Source organism: Stylophora pistillata, chromosome 8 (assembly GCF_964205215.1).
Source record: "Stylophora pistillata chromosome 8, jaStyPist1.2, whole genome shotgun sequence".
Lineage (NCBI taxonomy): Eukaryota > Metazoa > Cnidaria > Anthozoa > Scleractinia > Pocilloporidae > Stylophora > Stylophora pistillata.
In genome coordinates this window covers 29,762,672-29,787,162 of record NC_142526.1, presented here as the reverse complement: position 1 = coordinate 29,787,162, position 24,491 = coordinate 29,762,672, and the positions used below count along the sequence as shown (strand labels likewise).

At 38.5% G+C, this 24,491-nt stretch overlaps 2 protein-coding genes and 1 pseudogene across 5 annotated transcripts in view; 1 reads left to right on the top strand and 2 right to left on the bottom strand.

Moving 5' to 3' along the window:
- Positions 1-1,949: 1,949 nt before the first annotated feature.
- On the bottom strand, positions 1,950-9,965 carry LOC111324204 (ribitol 5-phosphate transferase FKRP). 3 transcript variants are annotated; one of them, XM_088730780.1, is made up of 3 exons: positions 7,570-7,638; positions 6,362-6,418; positions 1,950-5,037 (listed from the first exon to the last, which is right to left on the bottom strand). In XM_088730780.1, exon 3 carries the CDS (start codon positions 4,975-4,977, stop codon positions 4,309-4,311), a length of 669 nt encoding a protein of 222 aa, XP_088586906.1. In that variant the 5' UTR covers positions 4,978-5,037; positions 6,362-6,418; positions 7,570-7,638; the 3' UTR covers positions 1,950-4,308. The 3 variants fall into 3 exon arrangements, with proteins under 3 accessions (XP_088586906.1, XP_088586907.1, XP_022783435.2); XM_088730781.1 differs by lacking the exons at positions 6,362-6,418; positions 7,570-7,638 and adding an exon at positions 9,833-9,965; XM_022927700.2 differs by lacking the exon at positions 6,362-6,418 and having other exon boundaries at positions 7,570-7,684.
- On the bottom strand, positions 8,249-10,628 carry LOC148725791 (uncharacterized; annotated as a pseudogene).
- Positions 10,629-11,854: 1,226 nt separating this feature from the next.
- The window catches only part of LOC111324139 (small ribosomal subunit protein uS9m), a 15,067-nt gene continuing 2,430 nt past the window's right edge, over positions 11,855-24,491 (top strand). Inside the window, exons 1-16 of one of the 2 annotated variants that reach the window (XM_088730775.1) lie at positions 11,855-12,197; positions 12,441-12,509; positions 13,676-13,763; positions 14,660-14,763; positions 15,062-15,124; positions 15,872-15,902; positions 16,700-16,785; positions 16,894-17,029; positions 17,120-17,231; positions 18,207-18,300; positions 19,720-19,845; positions 20,523-20,553; positions 20,785-20,890; positions 21,390-21,475; positions 22,332-22,412; positions 22,960-23,038. In XM_088730775.1, the coding sequence (XP_088586901.1) occupies positions 12,060-12,197; positions 12,441-12,509; positions 13,676-13,763; positions 14,660-14,763; positions 15,062-15,124; positions 15,872-15,902; positions 16,700-16,785; positions 16,894-17,029; positions 17,120-17,231; positions 18,207-18,300; positions 19,720-19,845; positions 20,523-20,553; positions 20,785-20,890; positions 21,390-21,475; positions 22,332-22,412; positions 22,960-23,038 (1,430 nt within the window). In that variant the 5' untranslated portion in view covers positions 11,855-12,059. Of the gene's footprint in view, positions 12,198-12,440; positions 12,510-13,675; positions 13,764-14,659; positions 14,764-15,061; positions 15,125-15,871; positions 15,903-16,699; positions 16,786-16,893; positions 17,232-18,206; positions 18,301-19,719; positions 19,846-20,522; positions 20,554-20,784; positions 20,891-21,389; positions 21,476-22,331; positions 22,413-22,959; positions 23,039-24,491 lie in introns of both variants that reach the window. The other variant, XM_088730774.1, reaches the window with a different exon arrangement.

Here is a 24,491-nt window from a genome sequence, read left to right as displayed (position 1 = left end):
TCAGCATACGGGCATCTAATAGGCCCTTTGCAGCTAGAGGTCACGTGCTTGGATACTGCATAGCAACACAAAACTGAAGAGCAAGCGCTCCAGTAAACAAACTCTCTAAGAGGTCAAGCATATCTGGCTTCAGACAATAGTTTCTGTTCATTACGCTCAATCCTTTTGCAATATTTACAAAAACTGTAAGATATTTACTAAATCTCTCGTTTGGACTCGATTTTTGGATGGAAAGCACGATAATTTTCTCGAAATCGTGAAAAAACAATCATTAACAACCCGCTCGACGGCTATGAAACATGGCGGCTTCGCAAGGGCTGTACTTCAAAAAATATACTTTTTTCTGCTTTTTTTAGGTATTGGAATTCTGAAGTCTATGAAGATAAAATATTAGATCGAAAATAGCAACTGAGTGGAATTTTACGGCATTTTACGCCCGGTTTCTTACGATATTATGAGAGTAACTATGCGTTTGCTGCACCATTGTTATGCTTCCGGTGAAAGCGTTGGTAGACCAGGTTCAAGAAATATGCATCTTGTAGATGAGTTGTTTTTGCTTTGTATGCGACTCAAGCTTGGTTTATTTGAGCAGGACTTAGCACACAGGTTTCAGATACACAGATCATCAGTTTGCAGAAAAGTGATCATATGGACTAATTTTTTTCTTGGGAGTCAAGTGATCTGGCCATCAAGGGAAGATGTCAATAGCTACATGCCAGAAGGTTTCAAAAGGCTTTATGCAAGCATGCGTGTTCTAGTAGATTGTACTGAGATTTTTGTGCAAACACCTATCTCACTGCAACTTCAGTCACAGCTTTATTCTACTTATGAAAGTAACACTGCACTAAAAGGTTTAATAGGTATTACCCCTTATGGAGCTATTAGTTTTGTTTCTAGCCTCTACACTGGGGGGATAAGTGATAAGGGAATCACAAGGTGCAGTGGAATTCTAGATTTGTTAGAGCCTGGGGACTCGGTCATGGCCAACTAAGGGTTTGACATTGAAGATTTGCTGAGGGAGAAGGAGGTGGAGCCAAATATCCCTCCATTTCTAGAAAGTCTGGAACAATTCTCTGCCCAGGATGTTCAGAAAACAAAGAGAATAGCAAGTTTGAGAATACATGTTGAAAGAGCAATAAGGAGGGTTAAAGGATACCACTTTTTTGGTTCTGATGTCCCATTGTCTACACTGGGTTCAGTCAATCAGTCACGCATAGACTGTAGCCTGCCTCCTTACAAATTTCCAGGGCCCACTAATCTTATCTAATAGTAACAATGAGCCATAGTGAAGTTATTGTGTTATTTATATTTTATTGGGAATGTTCATACTTAACCAAAACAAAAAAATAACTGATGGTCATTGAACTGAGTGGAGTGCAACTTGATCTGATATCAAACACAAGTGAACAAAATCACATGATGGCATAGTAGGAGTGTGATAGGAAATCAAAAGTTTGATATCAGACCAAAATTTTACGACACTGAACATTTTCTGGATTTATGTAAATGAAGCTCCACTTTGAAGAGTAGTAGCAATGTCAAACATAGGAAATAAAATTTGGAAAATATTTCATTTTGTGTGCATTATTTGCTCTAATCTGATTGGCAAACTGTATACAATCCTGCAATATGATTGGTCGTCTAAATGTAGTGTGGAAATTGTTTTGCTAACAAAAAGATGCGATTCAGACTGAAAATAGTGGGATTTGTGCTCGAATCATACAATTTGAACCAATCCAATGACAGGATTTGATGGTGATTTCAAAATGGATATAATAAATTGGAATATCTGGGAAGTATAAGTACAGAGCAACCTGTGTTTTGTTTGAGAAGTCAATATTCATCATGTATGATGGAAGGGTGCATGACAGTTATCCACTTTCTGAAACTGATTCTGTGGAATTGTTTCCTATCTACATTTTGTCCTAACAAAAATAGCCCCTGCTGGCTGAGTTTTAATGAACAATGTAATATAATGATGGTGTACAATGACTAAAATTTATCAATATTAAAAGTACTGTACCTCATAATAATTAAAAGTAACATGCCTCAAAGCTCAGTTTCCCTCCAGCTTAGCTCTTGCAAAACTGTTTATCTCTCAGAACAGACAATGTCTATGGACAAATATGACATTGTTTTTGTGGTAAATGGAGGTTATTATTTGTATATACTGTCATGTACCACTAACCAAACATCCAGTCTTAGTAACATATAATAGTTCATTCCCCTTCTACTTTACAGAGGAAGATCAAACTTTTTAAGACAAAACTAGACAATGGGCATCAATGGGATTTTAGATAAAAGTAAATGTCACATTTAGACAATAAACTCTGATGGCGGGTTATTTACACAAGGTCTAACTCAAACTGCCATTTAACGCAAGCAGTGGGCCTCAGTGATTCTCTATACGAGGGCTGCTTTTAATTATAAATGAATGTCCCTCCACTATTAGCTTTTGCCTTCTTGACAGTGTTCATAAATGTTCAGATAAAAGGTTCAGCTAAATTGAAGATGGCTGAGAGCTTGGTTTTGTTGAACAACAGGTAAACTTTGTTTAAATAACCAGCCCTAGTGAAAAGCTTCATGTCAAACTGTTCCAGCTTGGAGCAGTGTATTAATTGAGACCTGTATGATAACTAATTTTTAGAGATCATATGAAGAACACATTCTAAATTACAGTCAAACTAAGTGAAGCGTACCCCTCAAGATTACATTAATGAATTGATCATTTGGATATTGAACCCACCAGTCGTTTCAAGAATGTAATAATGAATTGATTATTTGATTATTGAACCCACGAGCCATTTCACGAATGCAATAATGGATTGATTATTTGAATATTGAACCCGATAGCCATATCTGTTTTGAAAAGGCGCGCATCATTGTTCAAATTAGAAGTCCATTTCTGAAGTCCAATAAGATTGTTCTATTTGACGAGGAATCCTGAAAATGAACAAACTGCACTGTGAAAACACTGCGAAAACAGTAGATCGCAAATATTAACGAAATAAAAAAAGTCTTGCGATGGCTTCACCCGTAAACTAGTTTTTTTTTTACCATGAATACACACAAGAATTTCTACAAGTTCGTCAAGATGTAAATAGGCAAAAAAAGCTCTGGATAACATTCCATCTAGAACATTTACAAGAAGTTCTACACAACACTCGAACTCACCCTTCCCCCCATGTCTGATGCCATGTTGAAATAGTTCTGATCCATCATCACATGTTTGCATAATCCAATCAGAAATGGACTTCTGATTTGAACAATGATCAGCGCCTTTTCAAAATGAATACGGCTATCGGGTTCAATATTCAAATAATCAATCCATTATTGCATTCTTGAAACGGTTAGCGGGTTCCATGTTCAAATATTGAATTTGTTATTGCGCTACTGAAACGATTAGCGGGTTCAACATTCAAATAATCAAATCATTAATGTAATCCTGAGGGGTACGCTTCACTTAGTTTGACTGTAAATTACATGACCACATTAATAATAATAATAATAATAATAATAATAATAATAATAATAATAATAATAATAAAAGTAAAGGTAAAATCAATTTCATTGTAAGGCTAGACATTTAAGACTAGTAATAACAATAGTAACATTTTGATCCTGCACTAATTTGAAAAAAACAATCACTAAAATCACTTCTCCATCATAATAATTATTATTATGGAATAGCGATTTTAGAGATTTTTTTTTTCAATCTTTCTCACTAAAAAAAATTAGATCAACTGACCCCTCCACCAATGGGCTTTTTGGGCCCAATACCAATAAATTGTAAAAAACATTGTAAATGAACAAAATGTTTTCAAAATCTCAACTTGCTGGAGACAGAACAGTCGGAAAAGTAGAAAGTGCAGCCAAGGAGTTGAACTGGAACAATCAAGAACAAATCCACTGAGTAGCAGGGTGGAGGGCTTAATCCTAGACCACCAGATTACCAGACCAGCACCCTAACCACCCAGCCACACTGCCAATGTAAAACACAAAATGTACCCTGGAGAGGAAATCATTAACCTTTTACCCTAAAGAATGACTACTTCCTAATCTCTCCTTGAAGTATCATTGCTAATTCAAACATTAGGGACACAATAATAATAATAATAATAATAATAATAATAATAATAATAATAATAATAATAATAAAATTGCCAACTCAAGGGAAGCTCTTGATTACAAATTCTCCTTGTTAGTACCATATGAAATATACAGATAAGTCTATGGAGATTTTTCACTCTGATGTCTGGTGTAAATGGTTCAAGTAGGACAAACATTTTCCCATGTTAACTTGTATGCTCAACATCCAGCCGGGGGAACTACTTTCCACCAGTTATAAGGGTACAGGTGCTTCATAATTTCAATTCCTCCTTTAGGAATTGAGATATTGAAGAATCCAAACTTTGTTTGAGGAAGTTCTGGTTCAACTAGCTCGGCAGGAAAGGAGTGATGAATGCGATAATTCAAAGCAAAAATCCAAGACTCTAATCCTCTTCTTCTCATAACTCCTCCATGATTGTAGTATGCAAATAAATCTACAGATAACCACAGACCCTCTTTTGAAATGACAAAAGTTCCACTCTGAGTCCATTTGTTTTTCACGCTAAGTCTTGCAGCTTTGAAGGGAGCAATAAATTCATTTAAGGTCATATCTGCAAATATTCCTTCTCCATCAAATCCAATGTCCACATCATTGTCCCATGGAAGGGGTCTGCCGATCCGCAGGGCGCCCCATATGGAGCCATACATCAGCCAATGGCATACTTTCATTTCATCTAAAATCGTGTGGATTTGATACGTAAGGTCTAGTAGAGCATTAATTTCTTCTTCCCTGTTTTTGCACGAAACAACAGGTTTCCAGAACTGGTTTGTGTAGTAAGAATAGCTTTTTAAATTTATGTGTACATAAAGCCCCATGAGGACTAGTATTATTAAAAGAAATAGTAATCTTCGTCTTCTTCGTCTCATTTTTTCACTTCATACAACCTCCTCCCCAAGCTGCTCTGTAAATAGAGGCCACCAAGATATCTACATAGAAATCAAAACTTGTTAATATCAAAACAAAGTTACATAGTTAAGGAAAGATTTTGATAAAGTATCTCTCACCAGTGAACAGTGCAGCAAATCTTTTACATACCCTTTTTGGAAACTACAAAAGTACAATCTTTCACGTTATCAACCATGTGCATAAGTTAAAAAATTTACAAAACCATTGAGACTAATTCAACTTTGTAAAAAAGCCCTGTTTGGCATACTAGATGTTACTCAAATTCTTTTCATGTCGGTGCAAAAGAAAAGCTTTCCAAATCCTAATACTAAGCCCTAATAAATTTAACAAAAAAAACTATACCACAGGGTGAGACGAAATGAAAAAGATAAGGTTGCCCTTCGGGCAAGCTGTTACTTGAGATTACTAGCCTGAAGAGATTAACTTTTTCGGTCGTTTGTGATGTTTATGTCGTGAATGAGTTGCTTTTATGGAGCGGGTAGTTGTTGACATCTGTTTAGGGGAGTCTGTTCTAAGTTAGTAAATGTTGTGGTTACTAATCAACTTTACTAACCAACGTTAAAGACAAAGACGAAACGAGGAACAGACAGGGAACAATTTATAAGATCAATTGTTCCGACTGCCAAGCCTCCTACATTGGTGAGACTGGCAGAAACCTCACAACAAGACTGACTGAACACAGACAGGCGATGAGGAAAGGTGATGTCAGCAATCACATTGCTGAACACCATCGACTTACCAACCACAACATTGACTGGGACTCTGTGCAATGCCTAACCTACAGCTCTGACTATTTACAACGACTGACTCTGGAAAGCTGGTTTACTAACTTAGAACAGACTCCCCTAAACAGATGTCAACAACTACCCGCTCCATACAAATGACTCATTCACGACAAATAAACATCACAAACGACCTAACTTTACCAACATATCGAAACAGACCAATCACGACCGATTTACATCACTTGAGTCTTACAGCCAATAACATCACGGCAAAACTAACCGATCATTTTACACCAACTGGAATAAGAACATTCTACTGACAACAATCATTCACTTGACTCTGATGAAGACTTCCGCAAAGGTTGTTGAAACGTCAGTCACTACCACCGACAACAGTCCTTCTCAGGACTACACTCACCCGGACGATCAGACTACACCTTCACAATATAATACGGCTTCTGTTTTGGTTGTCAATTTAATGACATTACCATGGCAATGGGTAGATATATTCCAATTTTTGGTAAAAATTCCTTAGGAGCAAAGTATGATTTGACCAAATGAAAATAAAAAAATGTGGCACATGATCAAAAAATTGAAATCATATTTTTCCCAGACGTACCCTTTGCTGACCCTGGAAATGTGGTACAGTTTTTTTCCCAAGAGTTGCCTCTTTATTCTAGAAAATTCATGAAAACAGAAATGAGCGTCGATAGCTGTAAAATGGTAGAGATCAGTGCCCCAAGTAGTGGCAAACGAACTTTGCACTTGAAAAGTGCAATATAAGGCAAGATTGTTTCAATTTGAAAAATTAATATTGGAGGGATTAAGGCATAGTTTATTTACTGGTAGGTCTAAAACAGGATCATTTCATCTAGTTTGGAGCTTATGGCGCATTTTTGAAAATTACAAGTAATTCAGAAAACAAACATCCCAGTTCATAGCAACTTTTCAATTAACACTTTCTCTAAGCACTATAACTCCGAACCAGTTCAGGTTATGCTATTATAAGTGGAAAGAGTGTTGCTAGTATGGAGATTTTCCCTTCCGCATGGAAAAACTAGGCTGAACCTTATGAAAATCATTATATTTTTATTTACAAAGTGACACAATCTAATTAGGCACCTCGATGTTACAACTCTTACAGACGCCATACATAAACACTCCAGGTATTTTGAAAGACGTACAACCTGCTGCCGAATGAAGGATGTCCGTACTTTTTGCTACTTGAAGATCACAAATATAGATGGTAATCGGCCCATTAAAGAAAACGTTCATGGATTACATTTAAGCCATCCGTTTGAAGTTGCCAGCAGTTTAATGTTAAATTCAAGTTGGCGGTCAATTCGTGGACGGTATCGAACTGTGACAATCGGAAAGCTGGCAAGCTCAAAATACATTGAGATATGTACATCTAAATGAGTTACCGTGTTTAGAAAATATTTTATTTGACGAATACATGATTTTTTTAACACACTCAAGCGCTTGGCAAATGCAGTGGTGGTGAGATATTTTTCTGCTCCCTTCTTGCGATTTTTCGGTCGCGAATATCCGTGAATAAAGCATATAACAAACTTGTTCATATCATGATATAGAATATGTTAATGTTACCATCACAGACTGAAACCACAAGTTTTTGTCAGAGGTGGCCCAAGCTTACTGTGTGTGATTTTGGGCTCTAATGGTCATTAACACGACCTAACATATCAAGATCGAATTTTAAGCGTAAGCCCGGGCCGTTCAAAAAGAGGAAAATTATCAAAAGAAAAAAAGAAAGAAACTTGGAAAGGATAATGAAAGCGAGGAATATAATTTGTAAAGTCTCCTTACTTTTTCTCCGTGGCCGCTCCATTGCCAACGGTGAGAGAGCTTTAGATTCGGGTACGAGTACGAGTTTACTAACGTGCTCACATTGCGCATGCGGAGCTCTCCGTGACACTGTCACGGAAGCGGGAAACTCGTCGTCCGCCGCTCGTCGACAACGAGATTTTGACCAGAAGTCGTCCTCTAGAGAACGGGTTTCGAAAGGTGAGTATTTTGTATTTTAAACTTACCCTAGTCTTTTTCTAAGTCAGCAAAAGCAAACTTAAAGCCGTATACAGAGGTTTTAGCAAATTGAATGTTATTACAAACCCTGATTTCATTCGTTTTTGATACTTTTTGGTCGACCTATTTTCACGAAACTCTGAGGTCTACACACGTAAACAACATATCGCCAGTCGAATAAATTTAAATTGAAAAATGAGAGCCTTAAAAAGCACCTTAACCTTTTGAATTTTAACCATGCACGAGGGATATAAACAGTGAATTGTTGTGATGTGGTTGACACTTTCCCGACTTTCTTCAATTCGTAGCGATAGCGAAACGCCGGAGAACTTTTTATTTGGAAAGGAAACACGAAACTATGCTTCTCAGAGAAGTACTGGTTGAAGAGCCTCACAAGTACTGACCAGATTCAAAAGAGAGAGGTATATCTTGGAAGAAAATCGCCGAACACTATGATAAAACCTTGAACACTGAAACATTTTATTAGCTTCTCATTAATTATTGTCATATTAATACCATTATATTTATGAAATGAAAACTAAGGAAGAGTTTGTATGGTAAAATATCTGAATACATTATTTTTACATCTTTTTTAGTTGTATCATATAAATGTACTGTATTATTATTACAAAGTCAGTTCAGCGGTTTTGAAATTAAAAATTAAACATATTTACAATTTTGATTGTCTCAAGTAAATTAATTTAGATTTGCAAATTCTCCATAAAGGAAAAAAAATTGATGGCCATGGATCCACATCCCATATTCATCAATTACTCCTTTCATAGCTAACTATACATAGAAATTTACAAGCAGAAAATATAATTACAATTATAATTTGGTTCATTTCTTCTCTTTTATCTTCTCATCACTTTGCCAAATTGCATTGCTTAAATGTAGCCATAGTTGGTACTAACTATGATGTAGCAAATCAAGAACTTTAAACCTGAAAATAATCATCTAATGTAGGAGGTTGAACATCAAAATAGGTGCTTGTAGTTGATCCATATAAGCAGGTACGTGCATTCTGAAGCAGAGCACACACTGAATACATTACACCTACTGGACTTAATCCAATCTTTAAGTTTTTCTTAAAATCTAGGAAAGCGAAGTATGTTACTATGTTGCTAAACACCCACTCCACAGCTTCCCTGACTTTACTTCATCCTTCAAGATGAATCTGAGTGGATAGGCGAGGTCGCCATATATACACAGTGGTTGTCCACTGGTATCAAATGAAAGCTGCTGAAGGTTATGAAGGAGGCCAGACATTCTTAACATACCAGCATCATGCCTTTTACCCTCAGAAATGAAAATTTATTGAGTAAACATACTTGGATTTATATCAGTAGCTCATGTTATAACACTCTTGTAGCTGCAGGTAACTGTTGAGTTACAAACTGTGATTTAATTTTTTTTTCGATTTTCCAAGTTAATTGGTTAATAGCCATTTTCATTTAGTAGGGGCTGGGTTATGGATATTTGAGTAAGGATTCAAGGGTAGGCTACATTTAATGAAGCTCTTACCAAGGGGCTGACTACCGAAAATGTTTCCTGATAGCTTTGATCTTTCCAGCCCACTCCTCTAGGTGTAGATACCGTAGATCCTCAAATCAATTAGCGCCCAGGGAGCTTAATTCAAATTTATGAGAAAATGCGCTTATTTAATTTTTCCCAAATGATGGCCTGACATGACCATTTTTTTAATACATCATCTACACATAAACAAAATTAACTATTTATTGACGTAAAAAACTGATCCTAGAGTTTAACTCACCATTAGTGCAATGTACAAATCTAATACTACACGATGAAAACCATGCATCCTTTGCTGTCTCACTACTCATCCACAAAATGAGGGGAGGGGAGGAGGCACTTATTTGAGGGGGGTACTTATTTTAAATTTTTGGTCGATAGGAAGGGCACTTATTCGAAGGGGGTGCTTATTCGAGGATTTACGGTGGTGACACTTCAATTCAGTTTCAAATTTGGGGGCTTAAATAAGGGGAGGCATTACAGCAGAACGATGCAAATAATCGTATTAGCTTACCAACTGGTCCATAAAAATTGGCTATTAAACCATTTGGCGCAACAAATGATTGAAACTTTAGGGCATGTACCCTTTTGGGCCCACTGGGTACACGCTGGTTCTCTCCTGGGCGACAAATTGGGCGAACTGTCAGGTCTACAAACCCGTAGCAATTCTCAAGAGCTGTTCCCTTTCCATGGACAGCAAGAGCAAAGTCTTCCAGATGTTGGCTACTCAGCCAGGGTTGATCGAGATCTCTGAGCAAGTATCCATGGTTTGTGTAAGTAAAGCTGATCACCTCGTTGAAGATTAAGCTCAGCTCGGGCACTAAACAAAGCGAGGAATCATATCCGAGAGACGACATGGGTAAGAAAAAAGTTTCAATAAAATCAACAGTCCTTTCGTTCCTGAACATACCGTGCCATTGGCACAAGTAAACATTTCTGGAATTGCTAATGCCCGAAGAAGGAGAGGCAATCCTGTGATGACAAACCTGAGCTCGGCTGCAAACTCTTCAGGAGAAATGGCGTCAAAAACATCGTCAATCCTTTCATACTGCTTGTAAGGATGTTGCCTCCCGTCGTTGTGATTTCGTAAATCGCAAAGGAGGTAAACGGATGCTAATAAGATAGTTTTTTTGGCTAAACAAGGCGAGATTGTTACAGTAAAACCCTCGCACTCGGATCGATACATTTGTTTAGAATCTAAAGTTACAATTTTCGTCAGCACGACTACGAGTACGAGATACTAGTGCCAGATCTCGCGCGGTTAAAACTCGTACTCGTACTCGTTCTCGCACTCGTACTCGTTCTCGCACTCGAATCTAAAGCTCTCTAATACTGTTTAGGCGACTCTCTCTAGATCTGTAATGTGTGTGAGCGAGGTGCTAGCCAATGAAATGACAAGACGAAACGGACCAATCGGCTAAATCGCTTTGTAACGTTGGTACTGAGCGTCTCGATGGGGGGTCATAAAGAACTGTCAATTCATAACACCTATATTATCATAGTTAGTCCTATATTATCATAGTTAGTCTACTAACTATGATATTATTAACGTTTTACGACACCGGAAGTCAGTTCTGTCACTAACCAGTTTTACTCACGACTTGAAGTTAAGGACTTACATAAATGTATTCTTGTGACATATCAAAACTTTTATTTATAAACAACAGAACTTGGCTTGCTTATTTGACGGTTGATGGTAAAAATATTGCTTTTTTGACGGTTGATAGTTAATATTTTGGCCATTTGACGGTTGACGAGTAATACCAAGTCGTTGTTTGGTCTCGTCACGCAACGTTGGAGAGAAGGCGTTGCGTGATGAGTCCAAATTAGGGCTGTGGAGGGGACTGCAGCTGCTGCAGTATGGCGCGCCGGTGCGGACAAAAGTGCTCGTGTTATACAAGACTTCTTTTGTAAAATATACGACTTGGTGCGAAGATGTAAAACTTGTTTGTATAGGTAATCACATGATTTCGAGTGCAATTTGGAATAAATAAGCACGAGTAAATTTTTTCAAGGCCAACAAAAAACAAAATTGCATGAGCCCGTAGGGCGAGTGCAATTTGCGGTCTTTGAAAAAGTTTACAAGTCTTACATTTTCGCAACGAGTGGTATATTTAACAAAACAAGTCTTATATTTTCGCAACAAGTCTTGTATTTTACAAGACAAGTTTATATTTCCGCAACAAGTCGTATATTTTACAAAACAAGTTTTATATTATCGCAACAAGTCGTATATTTTACAAAACAAGTCTTATCCATACACAAGTATTTTTGTCCGCTTCGGCGCGCCATACACTGCAGGAAGCCTGATAGTAATGCAGTTTATTTTTGCCAACAATTATTCACACACCAGCGGGAATACAGAAAACATCAGTTATTTAGTGTCCCATTAAAACCCAGATATCCAAAACTCCTGCATGCGTAACAGGCCCACGTTTTGATGGGTCAGGAAAGTGGTGCAAGCGGATAGGATATGGGCGCGGCGATGTGTCAGCCGGCGAGAGCGAGGATTTTCGCTTGGTCAAGGGAGATACCACCAAAGCCATACGACTGCCGTCACTTTAATAGCCGTGGAAGAACTTCTTAGTTTAATAATTACCTAAAATTTTGTCAATAGTTACGAAAGTCTTTGTTTGGGACGGACTGAGAGGTCACGTTGCGGTCTACCTAGTTCTTTTGCTAGTGGACAAATTTCCGCTGAGCAGAGTGAAGTTTGCGGGCTCCAACATTTTAATCCAAAAATGGCGTCCGGAGTAAGGTTTGGTGCACGCTTTTGTTGCCGGGCTTATGCATCTTCATTTTGTTACTCTAGCGCGAGCAGAATAAACGTCAGATATCTTCGTAGATGTCGAAAGGCTTGTATCGCTAATGCAATAGAGGTAATGTCTGTGAAATCAAACTTCTCGAATGTTGAATTTGATTCGAGAGTTCAATTTTGAATACTTTTGATGCCTAATCGAATTGAGGATGATCCATACCAAGCTTATACCAGCGACAACGGTACCGAACGAATAATTTTGGAGGCGAAGTTGTACATATAGCTGGACTACTTCTTTGCAAATTTGGTTTTGATCAGCTGATTTTATTAGTGAAGCACAAACCGTACGTATATTGCTTTGAAGGTTTCAACGAAACGGTTTTATGCAGATGAAAATTCGTCCCGTACTTCAGATGCTTTAAAGTTTTCCCAGGTAAGTTTTTCACCCCCATAATGTACCTTTCTTCTGTGTATATAAGTACAAAGCAAACACACTTACACCAAAAAAGGCCCGTCACGTACATACGAGAATTTCCAGCCCATCTTTACAACTGGAAGTATAGACTAAATAGGTGGGCAAGATTTCCGTATAACCCCATACTTCATTATACTTAGAATTCTTGGATGAAAGAAAGCAGAGGCAAAACAACAGATTACCGTTGGGATTACGGCTTTGTTTTTGATTGGTATGGGGTTATATGGAAATCTTTCCAGTAGGTGTAGTTTTGTACCACAGCCAGATGGTTGCCCTTTGCAAATTAAGAGGCGGTGATGTAATCAAAAGTGGATCAGAGCACTGATGGGATCAATTTAATTGGACCATGGAGCAGATAAGTGATTGCTTTAGAGAGTGGATCACTGATGGTGATCATACATTGGATTAAGGAAAAGGAAAAATTATATAAGAAAACTAAAGAGTGATAGAGCTTTTATATACCTTTTTTATATACTTTTTTATATTTTTTTTTACATACTTTCATATTTGCTGTACTTAGGTTTGTAAATATGCAATTCATCCTTTGGGCTGCAAAGTATTGATAATAAATCTATCTATTCATCCATCTATCTATCTATCTATCTATCTATCTATCTATCAAAAGGAAGCACTGAGATGAAGTCAGTAGCCTACAAGAACATGTACTCTTAATGATGGTTTTTTATGCATTATATACTTAGAAACTGTGAGTTACCTCCACAAAAGCTCAGTGCATATTTTATGTGGAATAATTAGTGATTATTCACTGAAGTGGACATGAATAGTGGTGGATATTAAGCAATATGCAAAGCAGTAAGGTAAAAAAATCGACCCCTCCACCGACACTGAGGTGAATAGTCGTTTTAATATATACCACAAAGATACCAAAAAATAGTTTATTTTGACCACTACCATAAAATAGTCAGAAATTTAACTCTTGACACATAATTTTGTCTCATTGGCTACCTCCAGTTGAATAGTACCTGCTATTCACTTGTGAACTAGCCAACCAGTGCACGTGAAAAATAAAACTATTCACTTGTTAGGTATGTACTAATTCTCTTTATTTACAGGGAGAATTTCTAGCATTTGAGAATTACTACAGTTCATAATTGTGTTTTTAGTACTTGATGCAAGAAAACTTCAGGAATACTACAGTTGATATTGATGACTCAAGTTTTACTGATTTTGAGGGAGAGCAAGATAATGAAGGTTTCTGTATTGTTTTCAATAAATGTGTCCAACACATCTAGCACATGTCATAAACTTGATGGTTACAGAGTCACTTAAAAACCCTATTTACCCTAACATCAGTATGCATATTCTCCATACTGTTCTTTATACATTTCCTAAGGTGCTGAAAAAGAGAAGTTGTTCAACTATTAAGATCTTATTTTAAGACTATGGTCATTTCCTTTACTATAATGACCATAATGTTTCATTTTGGGGAGATATTCTTGAGAAAAATTAGATGCTAGTCACACCTATGAGGTCAAAAGAGTAAAGACAAAGTTGTAAGAAAGTATCCTGTAAATGTAACAATTTTGATCTCATGAAACATCAGCAGAAAGCAAAAAAATCAAACCAAGGCATTACAGATTTTGAATGTTAATGGAATAAAGGACAGAAATTCTTTTGGATAGTATATATGAAAGAATTTGTTATGGATAGTGCGCTGGACTATTGTGCGGGAGGTCGAGGGTTCGAGACCCGGCCGGACCAACACTCAAGGTCTTAAAATAAGTGAGAAGAATTTGCTACCTTTCTATAACATCAAGAAATGGTTAGATATTCTAGTCTTCTCGGATAGGGACGAATAAATGGAGGTCCCGTCTCCTGCAGGGTTGGGGTAGGAGACATTAATTTCCCACACACGAGATTACTGTGTGATGGATGTCCTCCCCTGGGGTGGGATGGGTGGGAAGGTGAGATCGATATGGACTGAAGCGGCTACCAGAGGCACCTGAGAAAATGCCGACGTCTGTTCTCAACCTTAACAACATCTCATTGTAACAAACCTGTAATTCAGCTCTCTGCAAAATGTTTGAATAAGCATCAATTAGTATATACCAGTGACCTTTAAATTGTAATTTGTGTGTCACATCCAGATCCATCAATGCAAATGATGATGGAGAGATATGAAAAGTATCGTTTATGGTTGGCAAACTTGATGGGAAAGGATCCTGAATCATTTGACCAAGAGGCAGTGCAAGTACTGAGTATAATAAACACGTAATGTCTGGTCATTGGGAAAAAGTTAGTGTTGTTTTTGAAGAGTCTCAAGACCAAACCAAGGGAAACACTGAGACTCAAGGGAAGACAAAACTAACTGTTTCCCAGTGAGATGAGACGTTAAATTATTTGTTATTCATGTTGAGGATTAATGTAGTAAACAAGCAAAAAAAATGAGTGTTTTTAACAGTAAAACTTCATTTGTCATTACCACTGCAAATGTAACTGAAGAATCATATATTTGTATTTACATGTTTTAATGATTGTTTTATTTCTAGGAAGCAATTGAATACTTGTTGCCATCTGGGCTGTATGCAAAGGATTGTCGTCCTACCTTTGAGGTATCAGTAACAGTTCTAGCTAAAGTACAAGTGCAGTGTTGCATTGTGATAAGCTTTCTTTCTCTAGATAACATGACAGCTTGTTGTATCAGGTGTAAGAAAATATATATATAAATTAGTTTCAGGTTAATTTGTTTCTGATTGGTCAAGAGGATGGCGTAATTTTTTTCAAACCAATTACAGAGGAGGGCATTGGGGTTTGCACTGTTGTGTTGTTGATGCAGTATTGCAATGAAGAACAACTGGCATGGCAATGTTGTGGTGATCTCAAACCTTACATTGTACGATGTTTGTAATTTCAATTCAACAGTGTTCGGTGAAATAAACCATTTCCAGTGTTGCAATTTATTCTTTAACCCTTTTAAAAACCAGATTTTGATAACCTGTGGTTTATTGCTGAACAAAATAAGCAATACATCCAAGTTAATCTTCAATAAGCATTAGCTAATTAACCCCAGGCTGTTTTCGTTGATATATTTTACTTGACCTGTGGACCTCTGCCACATGCAGTATTGGCCAGCCAAAGACCAGTTTGTTGTAAAGATAAGTGAAACTAGACTACAGTAGGTAAATCCTGAGACTTGTGTCTTGATAATATTTCTTAAGGTGATGCAGTGTTTGTTCTATTTTGTTTGCAGTGTTGCAGTATTCAAAACCCCCCATGTCCCCCTCAATTACTGAAAAGAGTGCAACAAAATAAAAACATTCCTGTTGCTCATATCTACCTCTCTTTTTACCTTCTTTTAGCACCCTCAGTCAGTGTACAGACAATCAACAGGTACAGGCATATCTATACACTTATATGCATAGTTATGTTTTGATATTCACACTGATGTCTAACTCTATTATATGATGTTAGTATTTTCTTATTTATCTATTAATAACCATTTTGAATTGTTCAGTTCAATAGGCCACTTCCTCTGATTGTTTGAAGATTGCATCATGTTTTTCTGTAATCACTCTGTGTCGGGTGGTTATGATAAATACTACATGTACATGTACATTGTAAAGCAGTAGTTTTCATAAGATGGTCTCTGTTGGATTTTCTTATAATTTATGTCTCTGGAGAGGAAAGATGAATGAGGTGCAGATCCTGGAATAATCAACTCAGTTATAATCATATTAATTAATAATTAATAATTATTCTACTCAAGCTAAGCAAATAATCCCCTCAGCTTTTTTTTTGTGTTTGATGGTACTTTGCATTTGGTGAATAATTTTGATGGAAGAATGTGGTATTATTTTGTTGGTATATCTCAAGTAACTGCTGGCAAATTGCATTAACTTTGGATTGAACTATTTGAATTTTCAATGAACCCAGTGGACTGGACATTTTTTATAAAAACAATAATCTCTTTGTCTAAACTAAGATGTCTAGTATGTCTAGGTCCAATGGGAGGGGAGGGGGGGGCTGTAGTTGCTACTTTTTTTCCTTGTCAAAATCAAAAATTCAAATTTTGAGTTAGGAGGTTAAGGGTCATGCCTGAGTAATCTGAATGTCTTGTGAAGTAAATTTGCCATGGACATAGATTTACATAACATTAACTTTCCTTCCCTTTGGATTTTTGTATGTAGAACAATCGTTCAAAATGGATAAACATGGCCGTCCACTGGCTGCAGCTTTTTATACAGGCCAGGTTGCCTTCCATGATTTGTTATTTGTAAGTACTTTGCTGCTCTGGTACAGAACTTGTGCATATTTCATATGGGCATATTTTTAAAAACTTACAACTGAATATTTTAAAATGTATTGCATTCTGGCTTGGCAGGAAATTTATGAGCTCACAGCCAAGTTGAATGCTCTTGACGAGACTGCACCAAGTGACAGTGGTGCAACAGAAAAAGGAGACATCTTGACATCTGGTGATGACACTGAATCACAATCCAGTGATGTAGACAGCGCAGGTTCATCTGACAGTGATAGTTCAGCGGGAGAAGATCACTCATCATCTAGCGATGAAAGTGAATCACAATCCAGTGATGTAGACAGCGCAGGTTCATCTGACAGTGATAGTTCAGCGGGAGAAGATCACTCATCATCTAGCGATGAAAGTGAATCACATGCCAGTGATGTGCAAATTGAAGATAACAGTGATGACGATACCAGGTATGTAGCCTTTTACCAGGCGTCTAGTTTACTAGGGAACTTAAGCAGTCACGACGGGAACGCCACGGAAGACGTCGATTAAAAAATGAGTTTCTACTTTTAGTTAGAATTTCGAAAATGGCTGCATGTGTTTACCGTCTCATAGGGCGCCAGATCTCAAACTCAACATAACGCATAAAAGTAGCGTTGAGTTCCAAATGTAAATTAAAATAATTTGCCGCCGCGGTTTCAGTTCGCAGACGACGCAAATTTTGGGGATTTCACGTTGATGTTTTGCAAAGGACGGTTAAGAAATGTACAAAGTTTGAAAACGCACGTGCTGGGCTATTGTTCTGCCAATTAGATCTATTGTTTTTCCACGTTCTCGTTGCCGTCGCCGTCGTGGTTTGCTTAAATTCACTGTCAAGCTGGCGACGCACCTGGCAATCTTATTCGCCGAATTTGATAGCTTCGATCAGCGTACAAAATCGCCGATATCTGGCATATCAAGTATTGACAGTTTTAGTCACCGATCGCGAAAATCGGCGAAAATTGCACGGGCGCAGCTGGCGATATTCGCCGATCGCCGCTTTCTATCATATGATAAATCTTTCACAACAACCAAGCTTGTTCGGTTGATTTTTTTAACCGCCAAAATCTGATTGTTTACTCTCCCCTTCAGCTGCCACACATTTCCTTGTAAACTAAATTCGAGAAGTTGTTGTTAGATCAAGACAAGAATTTACATGTTAATCCCTTTTGGGCGTTCAGGCTCGCCGGTTGTGCCATATGGTTGTACCGTAGCGCCAACGGAAGCCTGATCGCAGGCTACGGACTTAATAATTCTTTGGACTACATTTGGGACAAATTTAGGACATCTTCCATTTCATTTATTGACTTTTTGTTTATTTCTTTTTCATCTAAATGCTTTTTTAGTATGTTTTAAAACTTCTACATTGTATTTTAGATGCTGATGCATGTCCCTTTATTTCATAGGAAAGGAAACTTGAACTTGAATCAGAAGAGGATGAGATGGATCAGCAAAAATGAACTGGAAATGCAGATCAGTGAACTGCTCTCAGATAGAGATGTAAGTTACATGCAATTTGTACCTAACCCGCGCACGAGCTCACTCATGGGAGCGTTAGAAGTGTTACCCAACCCACCCTCGGAGATAATTAATTTGTACCTAACCCGCGCACGAGCTCACTCATGGGAGCGTTAGAAGTGTTACCCAACCCACCCTCGGAGATAATTAATTTGTACCTAACCCGCGCACGAGCTCACTCTTGGGAGCGTTAGAAGTGTTACCCAACCCACCCTCGGAGATAATTAATTTGTACCTAACCCGCGCACGAGCTCACTCTTGGGAGCGTTAGAAGTGTTACCCAACCCACCCTCGGAGATAATTAATTTGTACCTAACCCGCGCACGAGCTCACTCATGGGAGCGTTAGAAGTGTTACCCAACCCACCCTCGGAGATAATTAATTTGTACCTAACCCGCGCACGAGCTCACTCATGGGAGCGTTAGAAGTGTTACCCAACCCACCCTCGGAGATAATTAATTTGTACCTAACCCGCGCACGAGCTCACTCATGGGAGCGTTAGAAGTGTTACCCAACCCACCCTCGGAGATAATTAATTTGTACCTAACCCGCGCACGAGCTCACTCATGGGAGCGTTAGAAGTGTTACCCAACCCACCCTCGGAGATAATTAATTTGTACCTAACCCGCGCACGAGCTCACTCATGGGAGCGTTAGAAGTGTTACCCAACCCATCCTCGGAGATAATTAATTTGTACCTAACCCGCGCACGAGCTCACTCTTGGGAGCGTTAGAAGTGTTACCCAACCCACCCTCGGAGATAATTAATTTGTACCTAACCCGCGCACGAGCTCACTCTTGGGAGCGTTAGAAGTGTTACCCAACCCACCCTCGGAGATAATTAATTTGTACCTAACCCGCGCACGAGCTCACTCTTGGGAGCGTTAGAAGTGTTACCCAACCCACCCTCGGAGATAATTAATTTGTACCTAACCCGCGCACGAGCTCACTCATGGGAGCGTTAGAAGTGTTACCCAACCCATCCTCGGAGATAATTAATTTGTACCTAACCCGCGCACGAGCTCACTCTTGGGAGCGTTAGAAGTGTTACCCAACCCACCCTCGGAGATAATTAATTTGTACCTAACCCGCGCACGAGCTCACTCTTGGGAGCGTTAGAAGTGTTACCCAACCCACCCTCGGAGATAATTAATTTGTACCTAACCCGCGCACGAGCTCACTCATGGGAGCGTTAGAAGTGTTACCCAACCCATCCTCGGAGATAATTAATTTGTACCTAACCCGCGCACGAGCTCACTCTTGGGAGCGTTAGAAGTGTTACCCAACCCATCCTCGGAGATAATTAATTTGTACCTACTTTCGTCCATGTGATTAATTTCTTTAACCTTATGTTCAATGGCTTACTTTGTTTTTTTTTTATTTCTTTTTTTCATTAAAACAGTATGAAGTTGTTCTACATCGACTCAGGAAATTAACCAAACACCGAAATGTAGATCACGCAATTCCTTTTCTGCTAAGTTTCCTGAGAGAAATTCCTCTACCTGGAAAAAAAGAAGCGGTGAAGGAGGTAGGAGAATTTGACTAGTAACTGGAAGGTGTGTGATCGTCCGCGTGAGGATGGTCCTGAAAAAGACAACCTGAGCGGTAAACTCGTTCTCATGGCGGGGGGGGGGGGGGGGGGGGTGGGAGGAGAGTTCCTTAAGCGGAATTCGTCTATAGAGCGAAGCGGAATTCTTCTATAGAGCGAAGCGGAATTCTTCTATAGAGCGAAGCAAAAAGTCGGATGACTGTTCTGATGACTTCCACACAGGTGGGGAAAAGTTAAGTCACAGTCATCCACGACAGGAAGGCTTTCACCCGGAAGATCAGGAAGTTCTCTAAGCAACAAACTTACTTGGTACTTATATACTTGAAATTAGCAATTGGTGTTCTTATTGTTAAGTGATAAGTAGGTTTTACAAGTTGGCGGTCCGTTTTTGATTTTTTTTTATCACGCGCTCTTATAGCCTGAGTGACCCGGCAACAGAGAGAATTTAATTAAATTTAATCAAATTTCAGATTTTACAATCACAAAGACAATTAAATCAATCGCTCAATCTGAGGTAGGCTTAAAACAGAGTACAAGACTCCTTGAAAATTAAGCCACCAACTAGTTATCTAGTTAAAAATTAATCCACCAACTGTTAACTAGATGGGAATGTTCCGTTGGCGTGTTAAAACTGATCTTTTACCCCTTTTTGACAGCTTAATGAAGAAGGCGAAGCTTACGGAGAAGGTAGGTCAATCAGCATTTAACCTCAGGTTTGTTGGTAAAACAAATTTAAATGTTCTCACACCGCGGCCGAGTACATCAAGAAAGTTGTTCGGCGTATGGGACTTACTATGGGATCCTGTCTTTAATCCTAAAGAATAATAAAGCCGATGAAAAAATCTTTCATTTGTAATAGACGCAAATATTTGTAAAGTAACTAAGTCTGATTTGTTTGTCTTCGTGTGCTTAATCCAGGTGACCGCAAAAACGCCGTTGCAAGGGTATGGGTAAAGAAAGGCTCGGGACAAGTCACTGTTAACGACGTTCCTTTCGTCAAGTATTTTCCCCGAATGGAAGACAGGTACGTTACTCGCCATTTTTAACTGAGTGTTGAAAGTAATCTGATTGGTTTTGCTTTACTTCGTTCTGTGATTGGTCTTGAAAACTCGTGCCACTCTCTTAACCAATCAGGTGCAAAACTAAAACCAATCACGACTTGTTCACCCACGTTTCCCCGCGCTTTGGCCAGTTTTCTTGGTTTTACGTTGAGTTCTTATTGGTTCTTGAGAATATTTTCCTTTCTTCCGATTGGTTGAAAAGCGCACTGTCATGCAATCAATGGCTCGAGTAACTACAGTCACTAACTTAAGTGAAAGCAGTGTTCAACCTTTTTCCTTCTTCGACTCTCAATAGGAAACCGCTTCAGATGTTGAACTACAGATTTCAGCTTCAAGTACAAATGGGCGAACATGGTCCTGTGAAAGTTTTCCTTTAATTTCGCCATGACAGCTCGATTATATTAATATTCTTGTCTTAGTCGTTTCTTTCCGACTTAGTTCTCTTGTTATCTTCTATTTTAGGAAGCAAATCATGTCACCATTTCTCGCCATTAATGCAGTGGGTGACTATGATGTGAGAAGTGAAGTTCTTGGAGGGGGACACTCAGGTGAGAACTTCGCGCATTGGTTGGTCTTCACTCACTTCACGCTCTGATTGGTGAATAAAACTCGCGCCAGCGCCTCTCTCGACCAATCGGTTTTGAGACAAAAACTAAATGCTACTTGGTTAATCGCATCTCTTTCGCTTCAAGCAGTTTCTTTTTTTCCTTTTTTCGGTGATTTTTGTGTGTGTGTTATCTACAGCAAGTCTGATTTTCCGTCACGAAAATTGTGGCTTTGGTTTTACGACACTCGTTGAAGAAAAACTCAACTTTCAAGTCAAACAATTTTCTTTCATTATCACCAATAATACTAAGCGATGCAGAATTCCGAAAGCCATTTGAAACCAAATCGTTTGTTACCGTTTGGCACCCTTAACACACAAACGGTCTGATCCCTTGACACTGTTTCCGGAATTTACAGCAACCTGGTAGTGGTGACCATTGTTCATGATAAGGTGCGCAAAAAAGCCATACTTACATATTTTTTTTCCTGTCTATGCGCGCAAATTAAAGTGATTACTTGGGACTAAGACAGCTGTGTGTCTGCTAATACGTTGTAATTTCATTATTAAAAATCGAGTTTCCAGATGGGATTTGAACCCACGACCCTCCGTGATCTAGTCGGATGCTCTAACCACTGAGCTACAGGAGACTCTATGGTGAGCAAGGGTCAATTAGTGGGTATTGACTGGAACTGCATCACGCGGTTACACAGCCAAACATCTAACCGATCTAGTCGGTTAGAGCATCCGACTAGATCACGGAGGGTCGTGGGTTCAAATCCCATCTGGAAACTCGATTTTTAAAAATTGTTTATTTCATCTTTACAATTTCATTATTGTCTTGATTTTATAACCTTTAGGTCAGTCTGGTGCTATTAGGCTTGCTATCAGTAGGGCGCTTCTTAACTTTGAAGACAGCTATTTGGAACCACTTGAAGAAGGTACGAGGCTCATTTTTTCAATTTCTATCTTCGATCCGTGATTAGTGCGAGCCCAAAGATGTCTATTCCTCTCTTTGTTACGGGAATGTCTGTTGCTTTTCAAGGCCAAGGGCAGGCTTTCATCGCCAGGAATAGAAATCAGAAGACATAAGTTGTTACCCCTGGGCTGGGGTATCAAAAATACAACATGTGAGATCAAACTGAAAGGTTGAAGTCCAATGCCTCTGAATTTAAAGTCCTCTTCTGGTGAAAACACTGTTTCTTAAGCTCTAAAGGAAGGAAATTTTGAGTTTTCTTTTTCTTTTTCTTTTCTTTTCTTTTTTTTTTGGGGGGGGGGTGAGGGGGGGAGAAAGACACCGAAAATTGTCAGTGATTGGAGTGAAACCTTTAAACAGTTTTCTGGGTTAGAGAAACACCCACAAGGAAAGGTTATGTCCGTAGTGGAATAAGAAGGGTTACAGATGGACAAAGATTACCCTAGATTGCAAACGACGGAGTTTGAAAGACAATGTAACAGCAGATTAGTTGACTTCTGATTATTTTTCAGCTCATTTACTGATAAGGGATCCACGGATAAAAGAGAGAAAGAAGCCCGGTCAGATGAGAGCTAGAAGGAAGTTTGCCTGGTAAGGCGAAAATGGTTTAGCTACTCGTTGTTACATTTTTTTTTTTTTCAATCCTATATTCTGCTGGCGTTAGAAAGAAAGGGTGAAAAAAACTTCTGTTCTAGGTTTTAATTTCGCTTGAAGTATGAAGGCCTCCTTGATGATCTATTTTTTTGAATGTATAAATTTTGTTGTTAAAACCCACACTCACGGGGCTTAGAAGGTGAGTTAATATTTACGAGAGAGAGAGAGAGTCGCGCAGTTTTAATAGGAAACAAATAACCGACGGGTAGCTATCATTTGTAGAACCTTCCTCGCCCCCCAGACGTCCCCCCATGGTAAGGGCAATCAACATGGTCGGCATTGGAGTGTGAGATTCGTGATTACAAATAGAAAGTGGGAGGGTCTGAGGGTCTTACCTCTCTCCCCTTCTACCGATCTCTCACTGAACACTCTCCTGTGCCTTGCGTGATATGAACATGGTTCGTGCAATCTTGAAAAGGTCTTTAATTTTAACGGTCGTCTTGAAAAGTCCTTGAAAAGTACTTGATTTCTTTGTTAGGTCATGAAAAGTCCTTGAAATTTGGCAACTTCTGTGCGCCTTATCGCTTTTCTGATAAATTAAACGATTTTGCTATGGAAAATTTGTCCACTAGTAACTACCAAAAAGCGAAAATGGTCGGTATAAAACGTGAGTGGTACATGAATCAAAGTTGGATGTGTGCCTCAATTTTATGCGCAAGGCCTCCGATGTGGGGTAGTCCGCCATGTGCTTTTGTTTTAAGGGGCAACGTAAACATGTAGTGGTTTGGCTATGTTTTGGTCGATGAATTTTTCATTTCGCTTTGTTTTCAATTTAATTGAGCGATGGGCAAATGTGTATTCAATCGTAAATGGTTTAGATTTATCAATAAAACTAATTCTTCGAAAACCATTTTTCGAACGACATTAGATTTTGTTAGACATTTAAGAATAAATATTAGGGAGAAAAACACGCAGCGTTTCGATGACTCCATGTCATCATTCTCAAGTGAGAAGAGAATAAAAATGAATAATTAATTTATACCGTACGAAGGTGACAAACGTAAAAAGTTAAAAATTTTTAAAAATTTAAATAAATAATTGCGCGTGTTGAGTTCATAAATGTAAACTACTTAATAAATAGTTTCGCGCGTATGGAATCCGATTGTTTGTTCAAAGAGGGCTTCATCTTCTTTATGAAAAGCATTTCATGAACTAAACAGTCCAGTTTCCCGGTGCACTTTTTAAGTACGTTGAAATGCTTGGTCAGGTCGCCGATGGTTTGTAGGCCGTGGTCGTTCTTTAGATGTTTGCCGATGGCCGAATTACGGTGCTCAACAATACGTTGATGTAAATGCCGACTGGTGTACCCGACGTACACTGCATCGCTCAGATCACATTTGTAATTAAATACAACGCATTGTTGGCTAACTATAGGAGGTTTATAAAGAAG

Coding starts and splice junctions, on each gene's coding strand:
- LOC111324204 (XM_088730781.1), bottom strand. CDS start 4,977: ATGAGACGAAGAAGACGAAGATTACTATTTCTTTTAATAATACTAGTC.